Genomic DNA, 20,680 nt, shown 5'->3' with positions numbered 1-20,680 from the left:
TCTTACGTAAAGTGAATCTGAGAATGCAAATTTAAATGCAACATACAGTAGCACATCGCAAATTATTATGATTCAAACTTCCACTATTACCTGTTCAGTTATAAAATATTTATTACTGCTCCAGCAATTTTATATATAGAAACTGCTGAAAACAAAAGAATAACCAATAAAAGCAGGCAAGATCAAAATCTTCAGATTTTTATGTACAGATAGAGCAAAGAGCACGTCAAATTTCTAGCCACAAAGTGAGTTATTAAACAAAAATTAAGTGGATGAACTGGACGTATGGAGTTTCAAAGCTGCACAGGATAAGAACTGAGAGAACCCAAAGTACAACAAAAGTAGAACTGTTAAAAATGCAGAGATAATCTGAAAAAGTGATGAGAAGATGAATATGATGGAGGAAAAAATATAGGAGGGAAGAGGAAAAATGGTAAGTTTAAGAAAAAAGTTGAACTGCGCAGACGGGACAAAAGATTTGAAGGAAAAGGAGGTGCAGGATGAAGCTGAAAGGTGATCAAAATCAACCTCACTGATGTGAAAAAGTATAATTATTTAAATGTTTTCAGCATTCTCTGCAGCTATTTCTAGCAGTCTATATAAATGAGAAGTTACTATGTATGTATTTATGTATGTGTGTGTATATATATATATATATATATATATATATATATATATATATATATATATACATATACATATATATATACATATATACACACACACACACACACACCGTATTTTCCGGACTATAAGTCGCACTTTACATGTTTTGGCCGGGGGTGCGACCTATACTCCAGTGCGACTTATAAATGAAAAATATACCGGTAGGATCTCAATTAATTTAATGTAACAAAACAATTTTACGTGACAGAGTCGATCTATGTTTTAAAATGGCCACCGGAAAAGGAAATGCAATGCATCATGGGCACTGTAGTATGGCGGGCGTCCTATAGGTCACGCTGGTCGTGATAACCAATCAGAGAACAGAACGTTGGACGCGCATTCCTCACCTCACCCACAGCGTGTGAAGTTGACGAACACGGTGCTTGCTGTTATTCCGGCATGGCGAACAAAACAGCTTCAATCCTTGGATATCAGTGTGAGCAGAGTGTTTAAGTTGATGCTGAGAGCTGCGTGGGAGCACTGGGTGAGCGACGGCGGAGGATTAGCGTGTGCACTTGGAAGGAGCTGGCGTCGACGATTGTGAAAAGCGTTTGAAGCAGACGAACATGGCGTTTATTCCGGGACGGCTAACAAGACAGCTTCAACCCTTGGATATCAGTGTGAGCAGAGTTGACGCAGAGAGCTGCATGGGAGCACTGAGCGACGGCGGAGGATTAGCGTCTGCATTTGGAAGGAGCTGGATCGACACCGCTGGGTGGTCATGAGCTGCGCAGGTAGGTGCTGCACGGTTCGGCTCGCAATGTGGTCCGCAAAATACAAACCTATCCGTAGGTAAAATGCAGCTCACGAGAGGGCACTCGAGGCTTGTGTGAATGTTCCTGCGACTTCTGACTACCATAGAAAAATAAAAATTTCAACGTTACTGATAACAAGACAACGGAGAAGGCCCCAAAAAATGCCACCAAAAAGAAAATCATACTCTGCAGATTACAAGTTACGACTGGTGAAATATGCATCCGAAAATGGTAGTCGCCACAATATTATGATCTGAACTTTTCATGTTAAGTTAACATACCTGTATGTCCATGGGATAGTCCAGTGCGACTTATTTATGGTTTATTTTTCTTTATAATGGATAAAGTGGCTGGTGCGACTTATAGTCTGGAAAATACGGTATATATATATATATATATATATATATATATATATATATATATACTCAACAAAAATATAAACGCAACACTTTTGGTTTTGCTCCCATTTTGTATGAGATGAACTCAAAGATCTAAAACTTTTTCATGTATTGAATGTTCATTTCTCTACCATAAGCCGTCTCCAAAGGCGTTTCAGAGAATTTGGCAGTACATCCAACCAGCCTCTCAACCGCAGACCACGTGTAACCACACCAGCCCAAGACCTCCACATCCAGCATGTTCACCTCCAAGATCTTCTGAGACCAGCCACTTGGACAGCTGCTGAAACAATCGGTTTGCATAACCAAAGAATTTCTGCACAAACTGTCAGAAACCGTCTCAGGGAAGCTCAGCTGCATGCTCGCCGTCCTCATCAGGGTCTCGACCTGACTCCAGTTCGTCATTGTAACCGACTTGAGTGGGCAAATGCTCACATTCGCTGGTGTTTGGCACGTTGGAGAGGTGTTCCCTTCACGGATGAATCCCGGTTCACACTGTTCAGGGCAGATGCCAGACAGCGTGTGTGGCGTCGTGTGGGTGAGCGGTTTTCTGATGTCAATGTTGTGGATCGAGTGGCCCATGGTGGCGGTGGGGTTATGGTATGGGCAGGCGTTTGTTATGGACGAAGAACACAGGTGCATTTTGAATGCACAGAGATACCGTGACGAGATCCTGAGGCCCATTGTTGTGCCATCCAAGAACATCACCTCATGTTGCAGCAGGATAATGCACGGCCCCATGTTGCAAGGATCTGTACACGATTCTTGGAAGCTGAAAATGTCCCAGTTCTTGCATGGCCAGCATACTCACCGGACATGTCACCCACTGAGCATGTTTGGGATGCTCTGGACCGGCGTATACGACAGCGTGTACCAGTTCCTGCCAATATCCAGCAACTTCGCACAGCCATTGAAGAGGAGTGGACCAACATTCCACAGGCCACAATTGACAACCTGATCAACTCTATGCGAAGGAGATGTGTTGCACTGCATGAGGCAAATGGTGGTCACACCAGATACTGACTGGTATCCCCCCCCCAATAAAACAAAACTGCACCTTTCAGAGTGGCCTTTTATTGTGGGCAGTCTAAGGCACACCTGTGCACTAATCATGGTGTCTAATCAGCATCTTGGAATGGCACACCTGTGAGGTGGGATGGATTATCTCAGCAAAGGAGAAGTGCTCACTATCACAGATTTAGACTGGTTTGTGAACAATATTTGAGGAAAATGGTGATATCGTGTATGTGGAAAAAGTTTTAGATCTTTGAGTTCATCTCATACAAAATGGGAGCAAAACCAAAAGTGTTGCGTTTATATTTTGTTGAGTGTACATATACATACATACATACATACACATCTCTATAAAACAAAATAAAGACAAACATAAAATAATGTGATGCAAGTACTCAACCCCTTTAACAAAGTAAGTACCTTTAAATCATTACTTTGCAGCCTGTTGGCTTTTTAAGATTTATATAATTTTACTTTTATTTTTTTTTGGGGGGGGGGGGGGGGGGGGGGTGCGTTGGTCTGTGATACCTATCAGTTGAATATGAAAACAGTTCAATGTGGCTGAAAACTGATTTAAAAGGGGCAAATTTATTTTCTGTCACTACTTAACCACATTTTCGGTGTAATCTATTCAATTTTACCATGCGATCTATCTGCACTGCAATTCTTTTCACCAAGATGAATGTGATTACTTCTACTTTATTCATCTGCAGGACTGAATACCTGTCCTATTTTTCCATTAAAAACAGAAAGATAATGGCACACTGCAAAATGTTAGACTAGAAGATGAATGACAGTGATACTATAGATGAAAATGGGGTATCAATAAAAGAAGAATAAAAAAGGAATAATGCCAGTTATACTGTGCAATGTGGGATTGCATTTGTTAAACAAAAAGAAGAAAAAAATTCAATCACAACAAATCTCATTTTAAATTAAACCCACTAACCTCTGGTTTGTCCAGGCTATGTGGTTTTAGCCCCAATCTACCATTCCCTATCAATTTCATATTAAACATAAAATAAATTTCCCCCTTCCCAAGATAAAGAAAATGCAAACACCCAGGCAGAGCTCACTGGCGGATGAACCTCTGTGGCAAACTTGGGGCTGCACAGACTAGTTCTTCAGTTGACCAGTTGGCCATCCTGCCGTGCTGTAACACATCACTTTAAGATCAGTATCGACTCACATGATTATGACGCTCGTGTCCACCGCAGCAAGAGGTCATGCCTGGGAGATACTCTCTGAGGCTGCGTTCAGGCCTACGCTGACAAACATTTGTGATTGGTCAAAATCACAACTGTTTGCAAATGTTCTACCTACCTGAGCGCAGAACCAGCTGTGAGAGCTCCACCTACACTGCAAATCACGCCATTCTACTTCTTGGTACTCCACACATCTGCACAGTGGACTCTTATCGAGATGTCTTTCGGTGCATACGCCAAACGTATGACTTTTCCAAAAGCAGGAAACTGTAGAGCAGATTTGTAGAGCAGGTACCTGAGTGGATAAGGAGCCGGCCTGCCAGTATGTAAACCCGAGTTCGAATCCCACTCATGCTACCTGTCTGTGTGCTTGGACAAGACAAATCTGCGTTGTCTCAGTCCACTTTGCTGTAAAATGGACACTGGCGTTGGTTGGGGAAATATGCATGTGAGGAATTGGCGTTGGTTGGGGAAATATGCATGTGAGGAATCACTGTAAAGCACTTTGAGCATCTGCTAGATGGAGAACGAGCTGTAGAAATGTCGCTGTCTCTTCTTCTCAGACAACATATACTGCAGCTTTGTCAATCACTGTCGGATTATACTGTAGCAACAATGATAAACTAAACTAAGTGTCCAGCTAAGTAGTCTGGACACCTCAAAGTCTTCATGTATTTGTTTTCTCAATTAAGCCTCAAGTTAAACTTGGTTCAATTTCAGATATAACTTAAAACTCATAATATATCTATTATGGCCAACTAATCTAATAAACAGCAAGATGGGAATATTGTGTGATCATATATCAATTGCCACAGACTGGGATAATTGAACACTTTTGCCCCTGCTGGTCAACTGTATCATCATGAATATGGTGTGTATATGCTTAGCCCACACTGTACAAACTACTCACATACAGAATGCCAATATACTAACGTGAAAAGGGGATATGTTTGTGTAACTGGAGAAAAGATTTTGGTGATGTCTCACCTTTCCGTTTTTGGCTACAGCATCCATCTCTACCTCCCTGGCACCACAGATGAACTTTGTGATGACCACTGGATGCTCCTGGAGGACACACAACAGGGTTTTTTTTTTTTATCTCAACAATATGAAACAACTAAAACTTAGCTGTTTGACTCTAGAGCAGGGGTGGGCAACTTGTTCCAGAAAGGGCCAAGAGGGTGCAGGTTTTCTTTGCAGTCACTGATTCCACCAGGTGATTTCACTGATTAACATCTCTTTGAGCAGATGGAATCAGTTAATCAGTGGAATCACCTGGTGGAGTCAGTGGCTGCAAAGAAAACCTGCACCCTCTTGGCCCTTTCTGGAACAAGTTGCCCACCCCTGCTCTAGAGTATTCAATGCAGTCTGTGTCACCAACCTTTGAACTGCAGCACAGTCATAATAACAAAATGCTTTAAAAACAAAACAAAACAAAACCTAGAGCATCACACTCACAGCACAAGCCTCTGCCAACATTAGTTTTCAATTCCACAAGTTTTTACCTTGGAAAAAACTTTCAAGGTCAAAGTCCTGCCATGCCGCATTCACACTGGGTGCGACACGAGCGACTGCAGCCACAGGTTGCCATGTAATCCCTATGTAAGGACGCGTTTTGGCGCCAAACCGTGCACTGCGACGCGAGTGAAGCGATTTTCAGCGTTTTGTGCGTTTGTGTCGCGATATTGCGTCGCCCTCCTCCCCAAGTTGAAAAATCTGAACTTTTTCGTCTCGTCGCGCTGCGATGACCAATCAGGGACTGAATATGTAGTGATGTGGAGATGTCTGGAGTTTGACTGAGGATGTGAACATGTCCTGTATCTGGTAGCAGCCTGTGAGCAGGACTTATGTCTCTTTTGTCCTTTATTTCACAATCATGACAGTTTTTGGAGCGAGCAGCAGCCCCACAGCAGCGGGAGCGGAGTTTCTTTTTCCTTTTTTTTATGTGCACGTGCGAGGGAATCGTCCATGAAGATTATTTTACTTATTAACTACACAGATGTATAATAAAGCAAATGGTGACTGGTTTCTAAAGACAATTATGACAGAGTTTTTTTTTTGGGAAAGAGTGAGGAGCAGCCCCACAGCAAGCAGCGGAGTTTCTTTCTTTCTTTTTTTTTTACGTGCGCGCGTGAGCGAATCGTCTGTGTGGAGAATATTTTATTAATTAACTACACAGATGTATAATAAAACAAATGGTGACTGGTTTCTAAACACAATTATGACAGTTTTTGGGGGGGAAGAGCGAGCTGCAGCAAGCAGCGGAGTTTCTTTTTTTTTTATTGTTTACATGTGTGCGCATGAACGGGACAGTTGGTCCTCAAACTGGGTCCCGCAGAGGCGGCAGGACCGCTGAAAGCGGCCGTCATCCAGACGCAGCTCCTGCAGCAAATAATGATACTCTCTGTATTGGGAGCTTTTCACAACAACTCACTCCGTGTGAAAGGTCCATCATGATGACTTGACGCCGAGCGGAATGGAAGCTCCTCCTCTTTGATGACGCACCTGGGCGAATTTTCGCAGCAAAAGTCCACCCAAGCAGAGCGACACACCGGGTGAAGGAGGCGCGTCCGTCGCCACGCAACCCCCACGAATTTGTAGCGTCTGATCACGCACGGTGTGAACGCGGCATTAGAAGTGACTTTTCATAAGCTAAAACATAATACAAAATATTGATCAAAAGGGCTAAATCCGCAATAACGCTCAGATGTGATGATGAGTGCCAGTTTGCACCTGTGTCACAAATGAGGATGTCTCTATAAATTGATGCATTCATCTTTCCCTCAATCCTGACTAGTCTCCCAGTTCCTGCCACTGAAAAACATCCCCACACCATGATGCCACCACCATGCTTCACTGTAGGGACAGTGCCTGGTTTCTTCCAAACATGATTCCTGGCATTCACAGCAAAAAAGTTTAATCTTTGACTCATCAGACCACAGAATTTTGTTTCTCATGGTCTGAGAGTCCTTCAGGTGTCCTTTGGCAAACTCCATGTGACTTTTACTAAGGAGTGGCTTCCATCTGGCCACTCTACCATACAGGCCTGATTGGTGGATTGCTGCAGGGATGGGTGTCCTTATGAAGGTTCTCCTCTCTACACAAAGGAATGCTGAAGCTCAGACAGAGTGACCATCGGGTTCTTGGTCACCTCCCTGACTAAGGCCCTTCTCTCCCGATTGCTTAGTTTATACATGCAGCCAGCTCCAGGAAGAGTCCTGGTGTATCTGAACTTCTTCCATTTACGGATGACGGAGGCCACTGTGCTCATTTGGATCTTCAAAGCAACAGAAGTGCCTCTGTACTCTTCCCCAGATTTGTGCATCAAGACAATCCTGTCTCAGAGGTCTACAGACAATTCCTTTGACTTCATGCTTGGTTTGTGCTCTGACATGCACCGTCAGCTGTGGGACCTTATATGTCGACAGGTGTGTGTGCTTTCCCAAATCATGTGCAATCAAATGAATTCACCCAGGTGGACTCAAATTAAGCTGTAGAAACATCTCAAGGATGATCCGTGTAAACAGGATTTCTTAGTTTTTTTATTTTTAATAAATTTCCAAAAATTTAAAATCACATCATCATTATGAGGTACCATGTAGAATTTTGAGGGGGACAAAAAGAATTTCATCCATTTTGAAATGAGGCTATAACATAACATGTGGCAAAAGTGAAGCGCTGTGAATTCTTTCCAGATGCACGGTTTGTGTAAACAGGAACACGAAAGTTTAACAAAGCTTATATTTACTCATCTAATGAAGTGATTTTCACAGAAACTTGGTGAAATGAATGTATGTATGCTTCAGTGACAACATTTCTACTCAACTACTTCCAGCCAAACAGGGTTGCCATATTACTGAAAAGTCAGTTTGAATTCCTTGCTTGGTCTGTTGGAGGCCTGGGAGACTTTGCTCAGAGTAAGATATGTTTAATTGTAATCTCACAATCGTCTACGTGGCACGCCCACTTCATGAAGAATTTTCTGGTCAAACTAAAACTCCCCAAAAGAAATCACAGTTTTAAGCTTCTGAGTGAGCTTGAATAGAGAGACCAGCCATTGAAATCATAACATTTATTTTTACTATTGCGAGTTAGTATGCCTTAACAATGATCCACATCGGGGCAGTCAGTGTGATGTAACAGAAGTAGTAGTTACTTTGGAGATGCACAATTTTGGCTATAAACAAATGTACAAAACCAAGACCACGGGCCTGCATTTTGATACCGAATGCAACCACCAAAGTCGGCAGTTAGCATGTTGACCGCTTAAACCATAACAAGCTACCAGCTACTGTATTTCCAGTCATGATTGGAATTGGATGCATCATCCATGCTTGACCACTCTGCAGTTTTTTCCCCCTGAGCAAGATATCGCCTTGACTCCAGCAAGAACAGTACAGCTCATCAGATAAGACAGTAATTTGCTTGTTCAGGAAATAATCAGCTTAAGTCAATATATCAGCTCTAATTATTGTAAGTTACTTATTGTAGCTTTCAAGGTCGCAATGTCCCAGTGGTGCTCCACTGAAAGCATATGACCCGACTTCACTGTGTTTTATGCCCTTTTAATTAGCTTAGGATCCTTGGAAAAGGATGATGTGATTCCACATCGGGCAACGTGCACCAAGGCTGACTGTTACCACATGATGTGACGTCAGAGAGGACAATTACATAGGGCCTGACAGACACTATTTGACAAAAGTGACTGAAAGGGCTACTATGAAACTAAATAAAATTTAATTTTGGGTAATTTTCACGTAACAGCACAGAGCCATGAGTTGTTTTTTCCTCCATTCACACAGGGGGCATTTTGTTTTGTTTTTTACAGATACTCTTTGTAATGAGTGCCTTTTGGTTGTTACTAGGATTCAGATCAGTGACCACGACTTGAAAAGAAGCTCATTCTGATGCTCTGAAGGTGTGATATGTGCAGAAGCTACTCGCCCCAGGCAGAGGCCCATGGAGAGGCCAGATGCCAGCACCACCTGGGGCTTCAGTAAAGAAGAGAGGGGCAAACAATAGCCAACAGCCACGCCAGCTGGTAGTGTTAGTTAATTGAAAGCAGAGGGAGAAGGCACCGTAAGGAAGTACAAGTCTGTGCGTGTTGGTGACAAAACTCAAGGCCATTTGATTTTAAAGTCAGGGTGAGATTTTTGTTGGGAAAATTTTGGTACCATCTCTCATATATGTGTACTCGTGTCACACACCAATAACACTGATGTCAGCTGATCTCACCTGGGACACCTGAGCGGCTTCTTCCAGGAAGCGTTTCATCTCATCTTCTCCATACGCAACGTTCATAGCAGAGCCACTAGAGAGATGTAAGTGGGGGAAGAGGGTGGTGTAGGGAGGGGAGGGAACAAAAGGCCACAGGAAAGGAAGAGAAGCAAGAAAACAGGAGATGGAGTTTCAAATGATTGCTCAAACCACTCATTATCTTGCTGTTGCATCACTATTACCATGGGGAGCGAGGTCTAGAAACAGTCAAAATAGGGAGTGAGAGAACGAGAATGCTATTTGGGTCGAAAGGCACTTCAGGCTCCCTAGATTGAGCTCAGGACTTAGTCATTAAAAACAACAAATTTAGACTAGTTTTGTTGTGGCAGTTGTTTGTGATTTTAGACAACTTCCTGAACCATCATCCTGCTTGAAAAGAAAGGAGGTGGCTAAAGATGGATAGAAAGAGGACAGAGCAAAGCTCGAGGCTTCGGTCAGTGCTGGATTCTTTTGCTGTCTGTTACTCAAAGGCAAAGTTTATAACCAAAAGTCAAAGAACACAGACTCACTGCAACTCAAACGCATTTACAATCATGCATATGTGATGTCGCCTAGTTCATAAAATCTTTGTGGCCCCAAGATTTAAAACCAGCTCCCTTTATTTACAACCCCTAGCAAAATTTAAAAGTCACATAAGAAACAAAACAGCATTTGCTCACTCGCTGATAGGAGTGCAACAATTACCAGATATGGATCAAAAATCGATTTTAACGTAACAGCTACAACTCCACTGATACACAGAGCTGAACTGGTATAAATGTGGTATGAACTGACTGACTGCTTGACTAACATTCTAAATCCATTGAGTCAAGCTGGTTTTACTGCTATTTCCACATCTTCAAACTTGCTGGTACTTTGCCTGAGAGATTAAAAACTAAATCAACATGGCGGGTGGCGGTGAGCCGTATAATGGATAAATATAACCATATGAACTACACATTTGTTTGTAAATTTATTAATGCTATCATAACAGTTCAGAATGGGGAAGTTATGAATGTCAACACTTAACAATTGTATTGAATAGCAGCAAATCAAATAGTCCCACAAATAAAATATTGTCCCTAAATCGTACTGTAGCCCGTGTATCGCGATGCATATAGTTTTGTTTTAAAGGGAGAGATGCACACTCCTATTAGCTGAAAATCCTGGTTTCTTGAAGTATAATTCAAATTAAAAAGGATTTTAATTAATGTAACAATGTTTTCCCATATCAAGTAGAGGGAAAAAAAAAAAAAAAAAAAAAGGAACCACTCAACGCTGAGGGAAATAAATATGAAATTATCAACACAAAGAATCACAATTAGTATGTTGTTGCTCTTCCTCCAGCTTTCATGATGACCTGAATTCTTTGATGCAAGGACTTCACTAATGAAAAACAATTCAAGTAGTTAAAAGATCAGCTTGGCAGGATGGAGGCTGGTCATGAACCAATTTATTTCATTTTTTTAAATTTCCACCACCAATTTTTAAATCACATTCAGATCCAGACTGTTTGCTGACTGTGTCATTAGACTAATTTACCCTTGCTGAAGAAAATCTTTAGCAAATTTAGCTATGTAGCAAGATAAATTACCATCCTAACAACTTCTACATCAAATTTATTTTCCACCAATGGAATGTGAAATGTATCAAAGTATCAGTCTGTGCACCTGTCCACTGACTGATGCACAGGTGTACAGTCCTTTATCTGATAAAGAACTCCATACCATATACTTATCTCAGACACTCATCTTTATATGTTCCACTAGAATTTCTAGCACTGTGACCAGCCTAAGGCATACCTGTGCAATAATCATGCTGTCTAATCAACATGTTGATATGCCATACCTGTGAGGTGGGATGGATCATCTTGGCAAAGGAGAAGTGCTCACTAGCACAGATTTAGAGAGATTTGTGAAGGTATATCTGAAGGCACATCCCCCCTTTGCACTGCTCCCTTACTGGTGCACTTAAAGTGACTGAACGAGGAATGTACCCTCACCATGAATGTCCATTCTCCTGGTGTTTGTGCTTCTTCCTTGTCCTTGTGTGTGTTGAATGTACTGTATAAGTATGTGTTTTTAGCTATGGGGTGTTTAAATTTCCATTTGGATCATTAAAGTATCTATCTATAGGGTTTGGCAAATAAATGGATATAATCGCTACCCAGGGATCCTCTGAAAAGACCAGGTACCAAAGACATCTCGTTTTTGCCTTAGGTCACTCATTAGCATCCAGGTCTCACATGTATGCAGTAAGACAGGAGGCACCAGGATGGTCCCTTGTCAAACTAAACTACTTTCATATTAAGTTGCAGTAAGAAATTGACACTGAGTTTTCATAGTAACTGATGAGAAAGTATGAATTACTTCAATATTTAAAAAGCATATAGCCTAAAACTATCTGTTCTTCAAGATAAATAATGCCAAAGCCATGTTTACATACAAAGTCTAATCATGACATCTACTGGATAAAAGCCCCACTACAATAAATGTGGCATGTATCAGCAACACTACACTAGGGGGGTATGTTTTTATTTCCAGGTCCGTATAAACTCAGGGATTCAAGCAAACAAAAACATCTGACTGAATCCCCCCACAGCCAAATCATAACCAGTGCAGCACCTACCTTTTTATAGACACCCTTTTGCAATTGTATCCTGGTGACAGCTAAGAAAAGAGTAAAATGTTCTCCTGCTGAACAACATTTTTAAATGTAATGTCTAAGCTTGGGCATTACTGGGTCTGTTTGGGGTTCCAGCTTTAAAATCAGGTTAGTTAGAATGAGGGAAGCCAAAAATATGAAATTGACTATAGCTTTTGTGATTAGTAATCTTAAAAGTTAAATTAACTAAACTTATTTTATATGGTCAGCAATTAACCTTAGCCCAGAACTATAATAAAACTCAGGCCCAGAGAAATACAGATTTAAACATTTTAGTTGTTAAAATATTAATATTATTATAAGTTGTAGTATGAAAAATGTCTTCAAAACTGGACCTTTAATCAAGGGGTGTTGTGAAGGGCAGTGTTGCCACAGTTACTTTAAAAGGTTTCATTATTAACAGCTGCCAACAACTTGTAACTAATAAGTAAAAAACAAAAACAAAATAGACGTTATGCTTAAAAAAATAAATATATTTTTGAACGTGGTAAATTTTATAACTTGCGCCCATCATTGATCCTGCTTCAGGACGGTGTCGGCGCAAAACCTGCCTTTTGGTAGCCCAATTGATGGAAATCCATCGCAAGCAATGGAGAACTTTTATCCCTGTAAACTTCAATAATGTTATCAAGGTAAGGCTAAATCATGACTTTTCATATGATGCAGTTTGACATTTCCTAAAACTTACCTGAGAACGTAAGATGGACGCAGTAAACAAGGGTATCCTACCCGGTTGGCAAAATCATAGGCATCGTGCTGTGAAGGGAGAAAACCAACAGACGCATTGACTTTTGTAAAACTTAAGTTTCTACATTTCAATGTAAACAACAAAAAACTTTCAAAAACAATTAAGCTCTAGACAAATTTATTTTTTTTTGTCATTTATTAACTTATTTGCCTTTAAATCTAATATATGATGTATTGAAAGGTTTGTACAGGAAGCAGTTGTACATCTTATAACAAGTCCCATTTTGTTCATTTCAGCTGTGCTGCTTCAAGTATGTAAAAAACTGATTGAATCAAGGAATGAAATGAGAAAAGGGGTGCTGCGGCATAAACAAACTTTGACCTTTTGTTCCTTTCACTTGGAGAGGAGAAATTAAAGAGTGAGGGGTAGGCAGGTTGCAGGCAGTCTTGCCTCCTTATCATTAGCCTTTTCCATATCTCAGCAGGTTTATTCATCTATTTATTTATTGGGATTACCCGCAGTTCATGGGCCATATAGAATATCATTAAACACATAATCACTTCAGAGTCAGAAGCACCACCTTCCAGTAACTGCTGGATGCGTTCCAGCCTGAGAGACAAAATGGATTTTTTTTTTTTTAAGGTCATCTGGGAAAGGGAATATATAGGTGGACTCTGGAGACAAAGTTTATCTGTGCCCTCATGTCTGTATGCTCACTAATCCCCTTCCACTGCCCCCTGTGGAATCTGAGAACACGGTCAAAAGTAATGGAAGAGACATATCTCAGTGCCAACTGCAATCATGTTTTGAGGGCTCCACAACATGCGCCGCAGAGGGGCCTGCCAGGGTTTCATTCTGATGTAGCTAGGTGATATTAGCTGAGAGGGCTAAACACGAGGGGGGAGGAAAACCTAAAAACAAATAAAACTAAACTTAAAAAAAAAAAAAAAAAAAGACAGTAATTGGTAGCGAAGTGCCTGTGCGAGAATTCAAAAAATAATGAGACAGGTTTGTCTGTGCGGAAACAGTCTGTTGTGTTTGGGAATGTGTAAATTAAAAATATGTCAGGAGTGTATATTCTGGATCAAAAATGGTTCTCAACAATTATGTAGTTATTTTGTTTCAGTTATTACAAAAACAAACGGGAGCACCACGCTTCTGCCAACACTAGTTTGGCAGAAGCACAAAATTTTACCAAAATATGTTAATGTTAAAAGTGGCTTTTCATAAGCTAAATTGGATGTGATCAAATGTCAGAAGTATGTATTTGCTTCATGCGCTTGAATCAAAGTTTTTCTTGTGGTGGTGTCAGGTTTTTTCTTTTCAACCTTTTCAGATTCTGAATTCTTTGTCAGATAATTTTCACAGAACATTGGCTATCTTTGCTATGCACAATTTGCAGTTATTTCTTTCCTTCTGAGATAGGCATGCTGGATAGCATATACACCATTTGCATCATTTGGATGGCTTTAAAAACATTCTATGGCTGTTTCTGAAGTCTGTACATGACATAATTCTGCGAGACACCAAGTTTATCACCAGAATCTCTAAAAAGGACATGAATACATTTCAGTCAAATATGGTGAAGAGTTGGGCCTCAGCTCAAGAATGAGTTCAGTGGATTTTGGATGTGGATCCAGGAACGTTCATAGGCTTTTGAAAATAGAAAACAAACAAAAAAAAAAGAAATACACAGCATGAAAGCCAATTTCTCATTTTATCTGCAAAGAACTTCTTCCATAGAGAGTGGTGGAAAAGCCTCAAACCTGTGCTGCTCAAGTTTCAGGGACATTTTGGTCTAATATTTCTAGTATTTCCTTTTGGCACTAGCTGATTAGCAGAAACCGCAAAATTTTATTCTTGAAATAAAACCCAAACTAATGCAATAAAATGATTTTTTTCTTAAATATGACTTATGATATATCAACCTGATAATCATATTCGGTTTTCCCCTCCATAGCCTCGTGTTGGAAAAATCACAACATAATATTGAACTGCAACACTTGTAGAACTGCAATTCTTAAGAATCAAATTAGCACCAAAGTATGGTGACACCGTTGAATCTGGAGGGATGTGAATCATACCAGCCTTACTAGGCCTGCACCCTGTAAAAAGCATTAAATGAACAGATATATGCAACAAGGAGCCGAACCCCTCTACTTTAACACATTAATTCAAGTTTTTGTATGAATGTTGCCATAACTGACATTTCGTTCTTCTCGCAAAGCTCTGACTAACTGAGGTTTTATATTATATATATACACTCAACAAAAATATAAACGCAACACTTTTGGTTTTGTTCCCATTTTGTATGAGATGAACTCAAAGATCTAACACTTTTTTCACATACACAATATCACCATTTCCCTCAAATATTGTTCACAAACCAGTCTAAATCTGTGATAGTGAGCACTTCTTTGCTGAGATAATCCATCCCACCTCACAGGTGTGCCATATCAAGATGCTGATTAGACACCATGATTAGTGCACAGGTGTGCCTTAGACTGTCCACAATAAAAGGCCACTCTGAAAGGTGCAGTTTTGTTTTATTGGGGGGGGCGTCTTCTTCTTTGTCTTTCGGCTGTTCCCGTTAGGGGTCGCCACAGCAGATCAATCGTTTCCATCTCACCCTGTCCTCTGTATCTTCCTCTGTCACACCAACCACCTGCATGTCCTCTCTCAGCACATCCATGAACCTCTTCTTTGGCCTCCCTCTTCTCCTCCTGCCTTGTGGCTCCATCCTCAGCATCCTTCTCCCTATATACCCTGGGTCCCTCCTCTGCACATGTCCAAACCATCTCAATCTCGCCTCTCTGACTTTGTCTCCAAACCGTCCCACCTGAGCTGTCCCTCTGATATGTTCATTCCTTCTTGTCACTCCCAAAGAGAATCTCAACATCTTCAGCTCTGCCACCTCCAGCTCTGCCTCCTGTCTTTTTGTTAGTGCCACTGTCTCTAAACCATGCAACAAAGCTGGTCTCACTACTGTTTTGTAAACTTTCCCCTTCACTCACAAATCACTCCTGCCACCTTTCTCCACCCACTCCACCCTGCCTGCACTCTCTTCTTCACCTCTCTACCACACTCTCCATTACTTTGAACAGTTGACCCCAAATATTTAAACTCATCTACTTTCACCACTTCTACTCCTTGTAACTGCACTCCCTCTCATTCACACATATGTACTCAGTCTTGCTTCTACTGACTTTCATTCCCCTTCTCTCCAAAGCATATCTCCACTTCTCCAGACTAGACTCAACTTGCTCTCTACTCTCACTACAGATCACAATGTCATCTGCAAACATCATAGTCCATGGGGACTCCTGTCTGATCTCATCTGTCAACCTGTCCATCACCACGGCAAACAAGAAAGGACTCAGAGCTGATCCTTGGTGTAATCCCACCTCCACCTTGAATGAGTGTCATTCCGACTGCACATCTCTCCGCTGTCACACTATTCTTGTACATGTCCTGCACTACCCTAACATACTTCTCTGCCACTCCAGACTTCCTCATACAATGCCGCAACTCTTCTCTTGGTACCCTATCATAAGCTTTTTCTAAGTCCACAAACACACAATGTAACTCTTTCTGTCCTTCTCTGTACTTTTCCAACAGTATTCTCAGAGCAAACATTGCATCTGTAGTGCTCTTTCTCGGCATGAAACCATATTGCTGCTCACGGATCTTCACCTATTTTCTAAGCCTAGCTTCTACTACTCTTTCCCATAACTTCATGCTGTGGCTGATCAGCTTTATGCCTCTGTAGTTGCTGCAGCTCTGCACATCACCCTTGTTCTTGAAAATAGGAACCAGCACACTTCGTCTCCACTCCTCAGGCATCCTCTCACTTTCCAAGATTTTATTAAACAATCTGGTTAGAAACTCTACTGCCATCTCTCCTAGACATTTCCATGCCTCCATTGGAATGTCATCTGGACCAACTGCCTTTCCACTCTTCAACCTCTTCATAGCAGCCCTCACTTCTTCCTTGCTAATCTCTTTTACTTCCTGATTTACTCTCACCACATCATCCAGCCTTTTCTCTTGCTCATTTTCTTTATTCATCAACTCTTTAAAATATTCCCTCCACCTTCTCAGCACACACTCCTCACTTGTCAGCACATTACCATGTGCATCTTTTACCACCCTAACCTGCTGCACATCCTTTCCAGCTCTGTCCCATTGTCTGGCCAATCGGTACAAGTCCTTTTCTCCTTCCTTACTATTCAACTTCTTGTACAGCTCGCAATATGCCTTTTCCTTTGCTTCTGCCACTTCTCTTCTCGTCTTACGCAGCATCTCCTTGTACTCCTGTCTACTTTCTTCATCTCTCCGACTATCCCAAAACTTTTTTCCCAACCTCTTTCTCCTTATGCTTTCCTGAACCTCTTCATTCCACCACCAAGTCTCCTTGTCTTCCTTCCACTGTCCAGATGTCATACCCAGTACTGCCCTAGCTGTCTCCCTCACCACATCTGCAGTACTTTTCCAGTTGTCCAAAATTGCTTCCCCTCCAACTAGTGCTTTTCTCACCTGCTCGCTAAATTTCACACAACAGTCTTCCTCCTTCAGCTTCCACCATCTGATCCTTTGTTGAGCTCTCACTCTCTTCTTCTTCTTTACCTCTAAAGTCATCCTACAAACAACCATCCTATGCTGTCTAGTGACACTCTCTCCTGCTACCACCTTACAGTCTGTGATTTCTTTTAGCTTGCATCTCCTATAAAGAATGTAGTCCACCTGTGTGCACCTTCCTCCACTCTTATATGTTACCCTGTGCTCCTCCCTTTTCTTAAAGTAGGTATTCACCACAGCCATTTCCATCCTTTTTGCAAAATCAACTACCATCTGTCCTTCCCCATTCCTATCCTTAATACCATATCTACCCATTACTTCCTCATCACCTTTGTTCCCTTCACCAACATGCCCATTGAAGTCTGCTCCTATCACCACTTTTTCATGCTTGGGCACACTCTCCACCACCTCATCTAACACACTCCAGAAATCATCTTTCTCCATCTCACAACCTACCTGTGGGGCATATGCACTGATGATATTCATCATCACCCCTTCAATTTCCCATTCACACTCATCACCCTGTCAGACACTCGCTTAACCTCCAACACACTTAACATACTCTCCCTTTAAAATGACCCCAACACCATTTCTCTTCCTGTCCTCACCATGGTACAACAACTTGTACCCACCGCCGATGCTCCTGCTCTTACTTCCCTTCCACTTGGTCTCTTGCACACACAATATGTCTACCTTTCTCCTCTCCATCATATCAGCCAGCTCTCTCCCTTTACCAGTAATACTACCAACATTCAAAGTCCCCACTCTCATTTCCACCCTTCTAGTGTTCTTCTCCCACTGTTCGTGGCAACGTTTTCCTCCTCTTCTTCATCGTCTTCGCCCAGCAGTAGCCCAATTTCCACCGGCACCCTGTTGGGCAATAGCACCGGTGGTGGACGTTGTTAACCCGGGCCGCGACCGATCCGGTATGGGAATTCGATTCTGAGTCTGCATAGTTGGGTTGGCTTGTTTTACGCCGGATGCCCTTCCTGGCGCAACCCTCCTCATTTATCCGGGCTTGGGACCGGCACTCAGAATGTACTGGCTGCACACCCCATGTGGCTGAGTTACACCCCATGTGGCTGAGTTGGCTGGGGGGGGGGGGGATACCAGTCAGTATCTGGTGTGACCACCATTTGACCCATGCAGTGCAACACATCTCCTTCGCATAGAGTTGATCAGGTTGTCAATTGTGGCCTGTGGAATGTTGGTCCACTCTTCAATGGCTGTGCGAAGTTGCTGGATATTGGCAGGAACTGGTACACGCTGTCGTATACGCCAGTCCAGAGCATCCCAAACATGCTCAATGGGCGACATGCCCGGTGAGTATGCCGGCCATGCAAGAACTTGGATATTTTCAGCTTCCGAGAATTGTGTACAGATCCTTGCAACATGGGGCCGTGCATTATCCTGCTGCAACATGAGGTGATGTTCTTGGATGTATGGCACAACAATGGGCCTCAGGATCTCGTCACGGTATCTCTGTGCATTCAAAATGCCATCAATAAAATGCACCTGTGTTCTTCGTCCATAACAGATGCCTGCCCATACCATAACCCCACCGCCACCATGGGCCACCCGATCCACAACATTGACATCAGAAAACCGCTCATCCACACGACACCACACACGCTGTCTGCCATCTGCCCTGGACAGTGTGAACCGGGATTCATCCGTGAAGAGAACCTCTCCAACGTGCCAAACGCCAGCGAATGTGAGCATTTGCCCACTCAAGTCGGTTACGACGACGAACTGGAGTCAGGTCGAGACCCCAATGAGGACGACGAGCATGCAGATGAGCTTCCCTGAGACGGTTTCTGACAGTTTGTGCAGAAATTCTTTGGTTATGCAAACCGATTGTTTCAGCAGCTGGTCTCAGACGATCTTGGAGGTGAACATGCTGGATGTGGAGGTCCTGGGCTGGTGTGGTTACACGTGGTCTGCAGTTGTGAGGCTGGTTGGATGTACTGCCAAATTCTCTGAAACGCCTTTGGAGACGGCTTATGGTAGAGAAATGAACATTCAATACACGAGCAACAGCTCTGGTTGACATTCCTGCTGTCAGCATGCCAATTGCACGCTCCTTCAAATCTTGCAACATCTGTGGCATTGTGCTGTGTGATAAAACTGCACCTTTCAGAGTGGCCTTTTATTGTGGGCAGTCTAAGGCACACCTGTGCACTAATCATGGTGTCTAATCAGCATCTTGATATGGCACACCTGTGAGGTGGGATGGATTATCTCAGCAAAGGAGAAGTGCTCACTATCACAGATTTAGACTGGTTTGTGAACAATATTTGAGGGAAATGATGATATTGTGTATGTGGAAAAAGTTTTAGATCTTTGAGTTCATCTCATACAAAATGGGAGAAAAACCAAAAGTGTTGCGTTTATATTTTTGTTGAGTATATATATATTTTTTTTTTTTTTCTTTTCATTCTCTGTCTCACTGACTTTATCACTGAGCGCATTTGTACTTTGGTTTAATTGTTTTTTATCCCCCCTGCATCTTACCAAAGAGCTCAGTGCACTCCATGGAGCTTGAGCCACGCCGAGGTCATCAAGGATCCTGGAGAAGGTTGAGCGCTCCTCAGCTTGGTCAATCTGCAGGGGACTTGTACCCAAAATCTTTACTCCATTCTGGTGTAGTGGGACAGCCAAGTTGTTGGGGATCTGGCCTCCCACGGACACAATAGTGCCAACACAGGCCTGGGGTGGGGTGGGGTGGGGGGGGTGTGACAACAACAATCAAAGTGTACTCAGAAGTGATACCAGAAGAATATTAAAAATTAGAAGCAGAGGGGTAGAATCATAAGGAGAACAGATCCTTTGTCAATGCCTGCCCTTCTTGCCACAGGCTGATCAACTACGATTGAGTCTGAAACACATGACCCCTTGCAATTAACATGGCTACTGACCACACGAGGGGGAAAAGGGGGGGGAGACCAAAACATTCAATCTCTGTGTTGCCATAGGTTCAGTTATGATGCAGGACGCTGTGTGAGAGGGCTAATGCCTTTGCTCCCTTTAATATACACACAAACCCTTTTCTTGTCAAGCTTATCTAAGGGGGATGCCGTTTCCATGGTAATGCCAAGTTGTATCACTTCATTATTCATGGACCTTCTCTTCTGCTCCTGTCCAGGGTTGATCACCTAGCTCTAATGCTGCATTTATCACAAACACAAAGCAAGAGGGGGCCGTGGCTGTGCGAGAGGGATTGACTGTAATGCCATCTGTCCGACCAAACAAACGCTTAATCACACACTGATCCCATCGCTACTTTATCTGGATTACAATTCTTCTGCAAAGTAAAGCCAATGAACTCTGGTACATAAATACAACAGCGCACTAAAAAAAAAAAAAAAAAAAAGACCCACCAAGCATAGCATATTTTATATATCCTTGAGCATGTTTTACAAACTTAAATACAGCTGGGCTCCAAAGGGAAGAACT

At 42.2% G+C, this 20,680-nt stretch overlaps 1 protein-coding gene across 1 annotated transcript in view; it reads right to left on the bottom strand.

Moving 5' to 3' along the window:
* Positions 1 to 20,680, bottom strand: part of cps1 (carbamoyl-phosphate synthase 1, mitochondrial) — a 95,434-nt gene that overhangs the window by 20,225 nt on the left and 54,529 nt on the right. The window contains exons 26-29 of the mRNA XM_034185859.1: positions 19,739 to 19,933; positions 12,647 to 12,714; positions 9,274 to 9,349; positions 5,026 to 5,103 (exon numbers count right to left, since the gene is read on the bottom strand). Of these exons, the coding sequence (XP_034041750.1) occupies positions 5,026 to 5,103; positions 9,274 to 9,349; positions 12,647 to 12,714; positions 19,739 to 19,933 (417 nt within the window). The remainder of the gene's footprint in view (positions 1 to 5,025; positions 5,104 to 9,273; positions 9,350 to 12,646; positions 12,715 to 19,738; positions 19,934 to 20,680) is intronic.

This window comes from Thalassophryne amazonica, chromosome 14, assembly GCF_902500255.1.
Source record: "Thalassophryne amazonica chromosome 14, fThaAma1.1, whole genome shotgun sequence".
Lineage (NCBI taxonomy): Eukaryota > Metazoa > Chordata > Actinopteri > Batrachoidiformes > Batrachoididae > Thalassophryne > Thalassophryne amazonica.
This window is presented reverse-complemented; position numbering and strand designations above follow the sequence as displayed.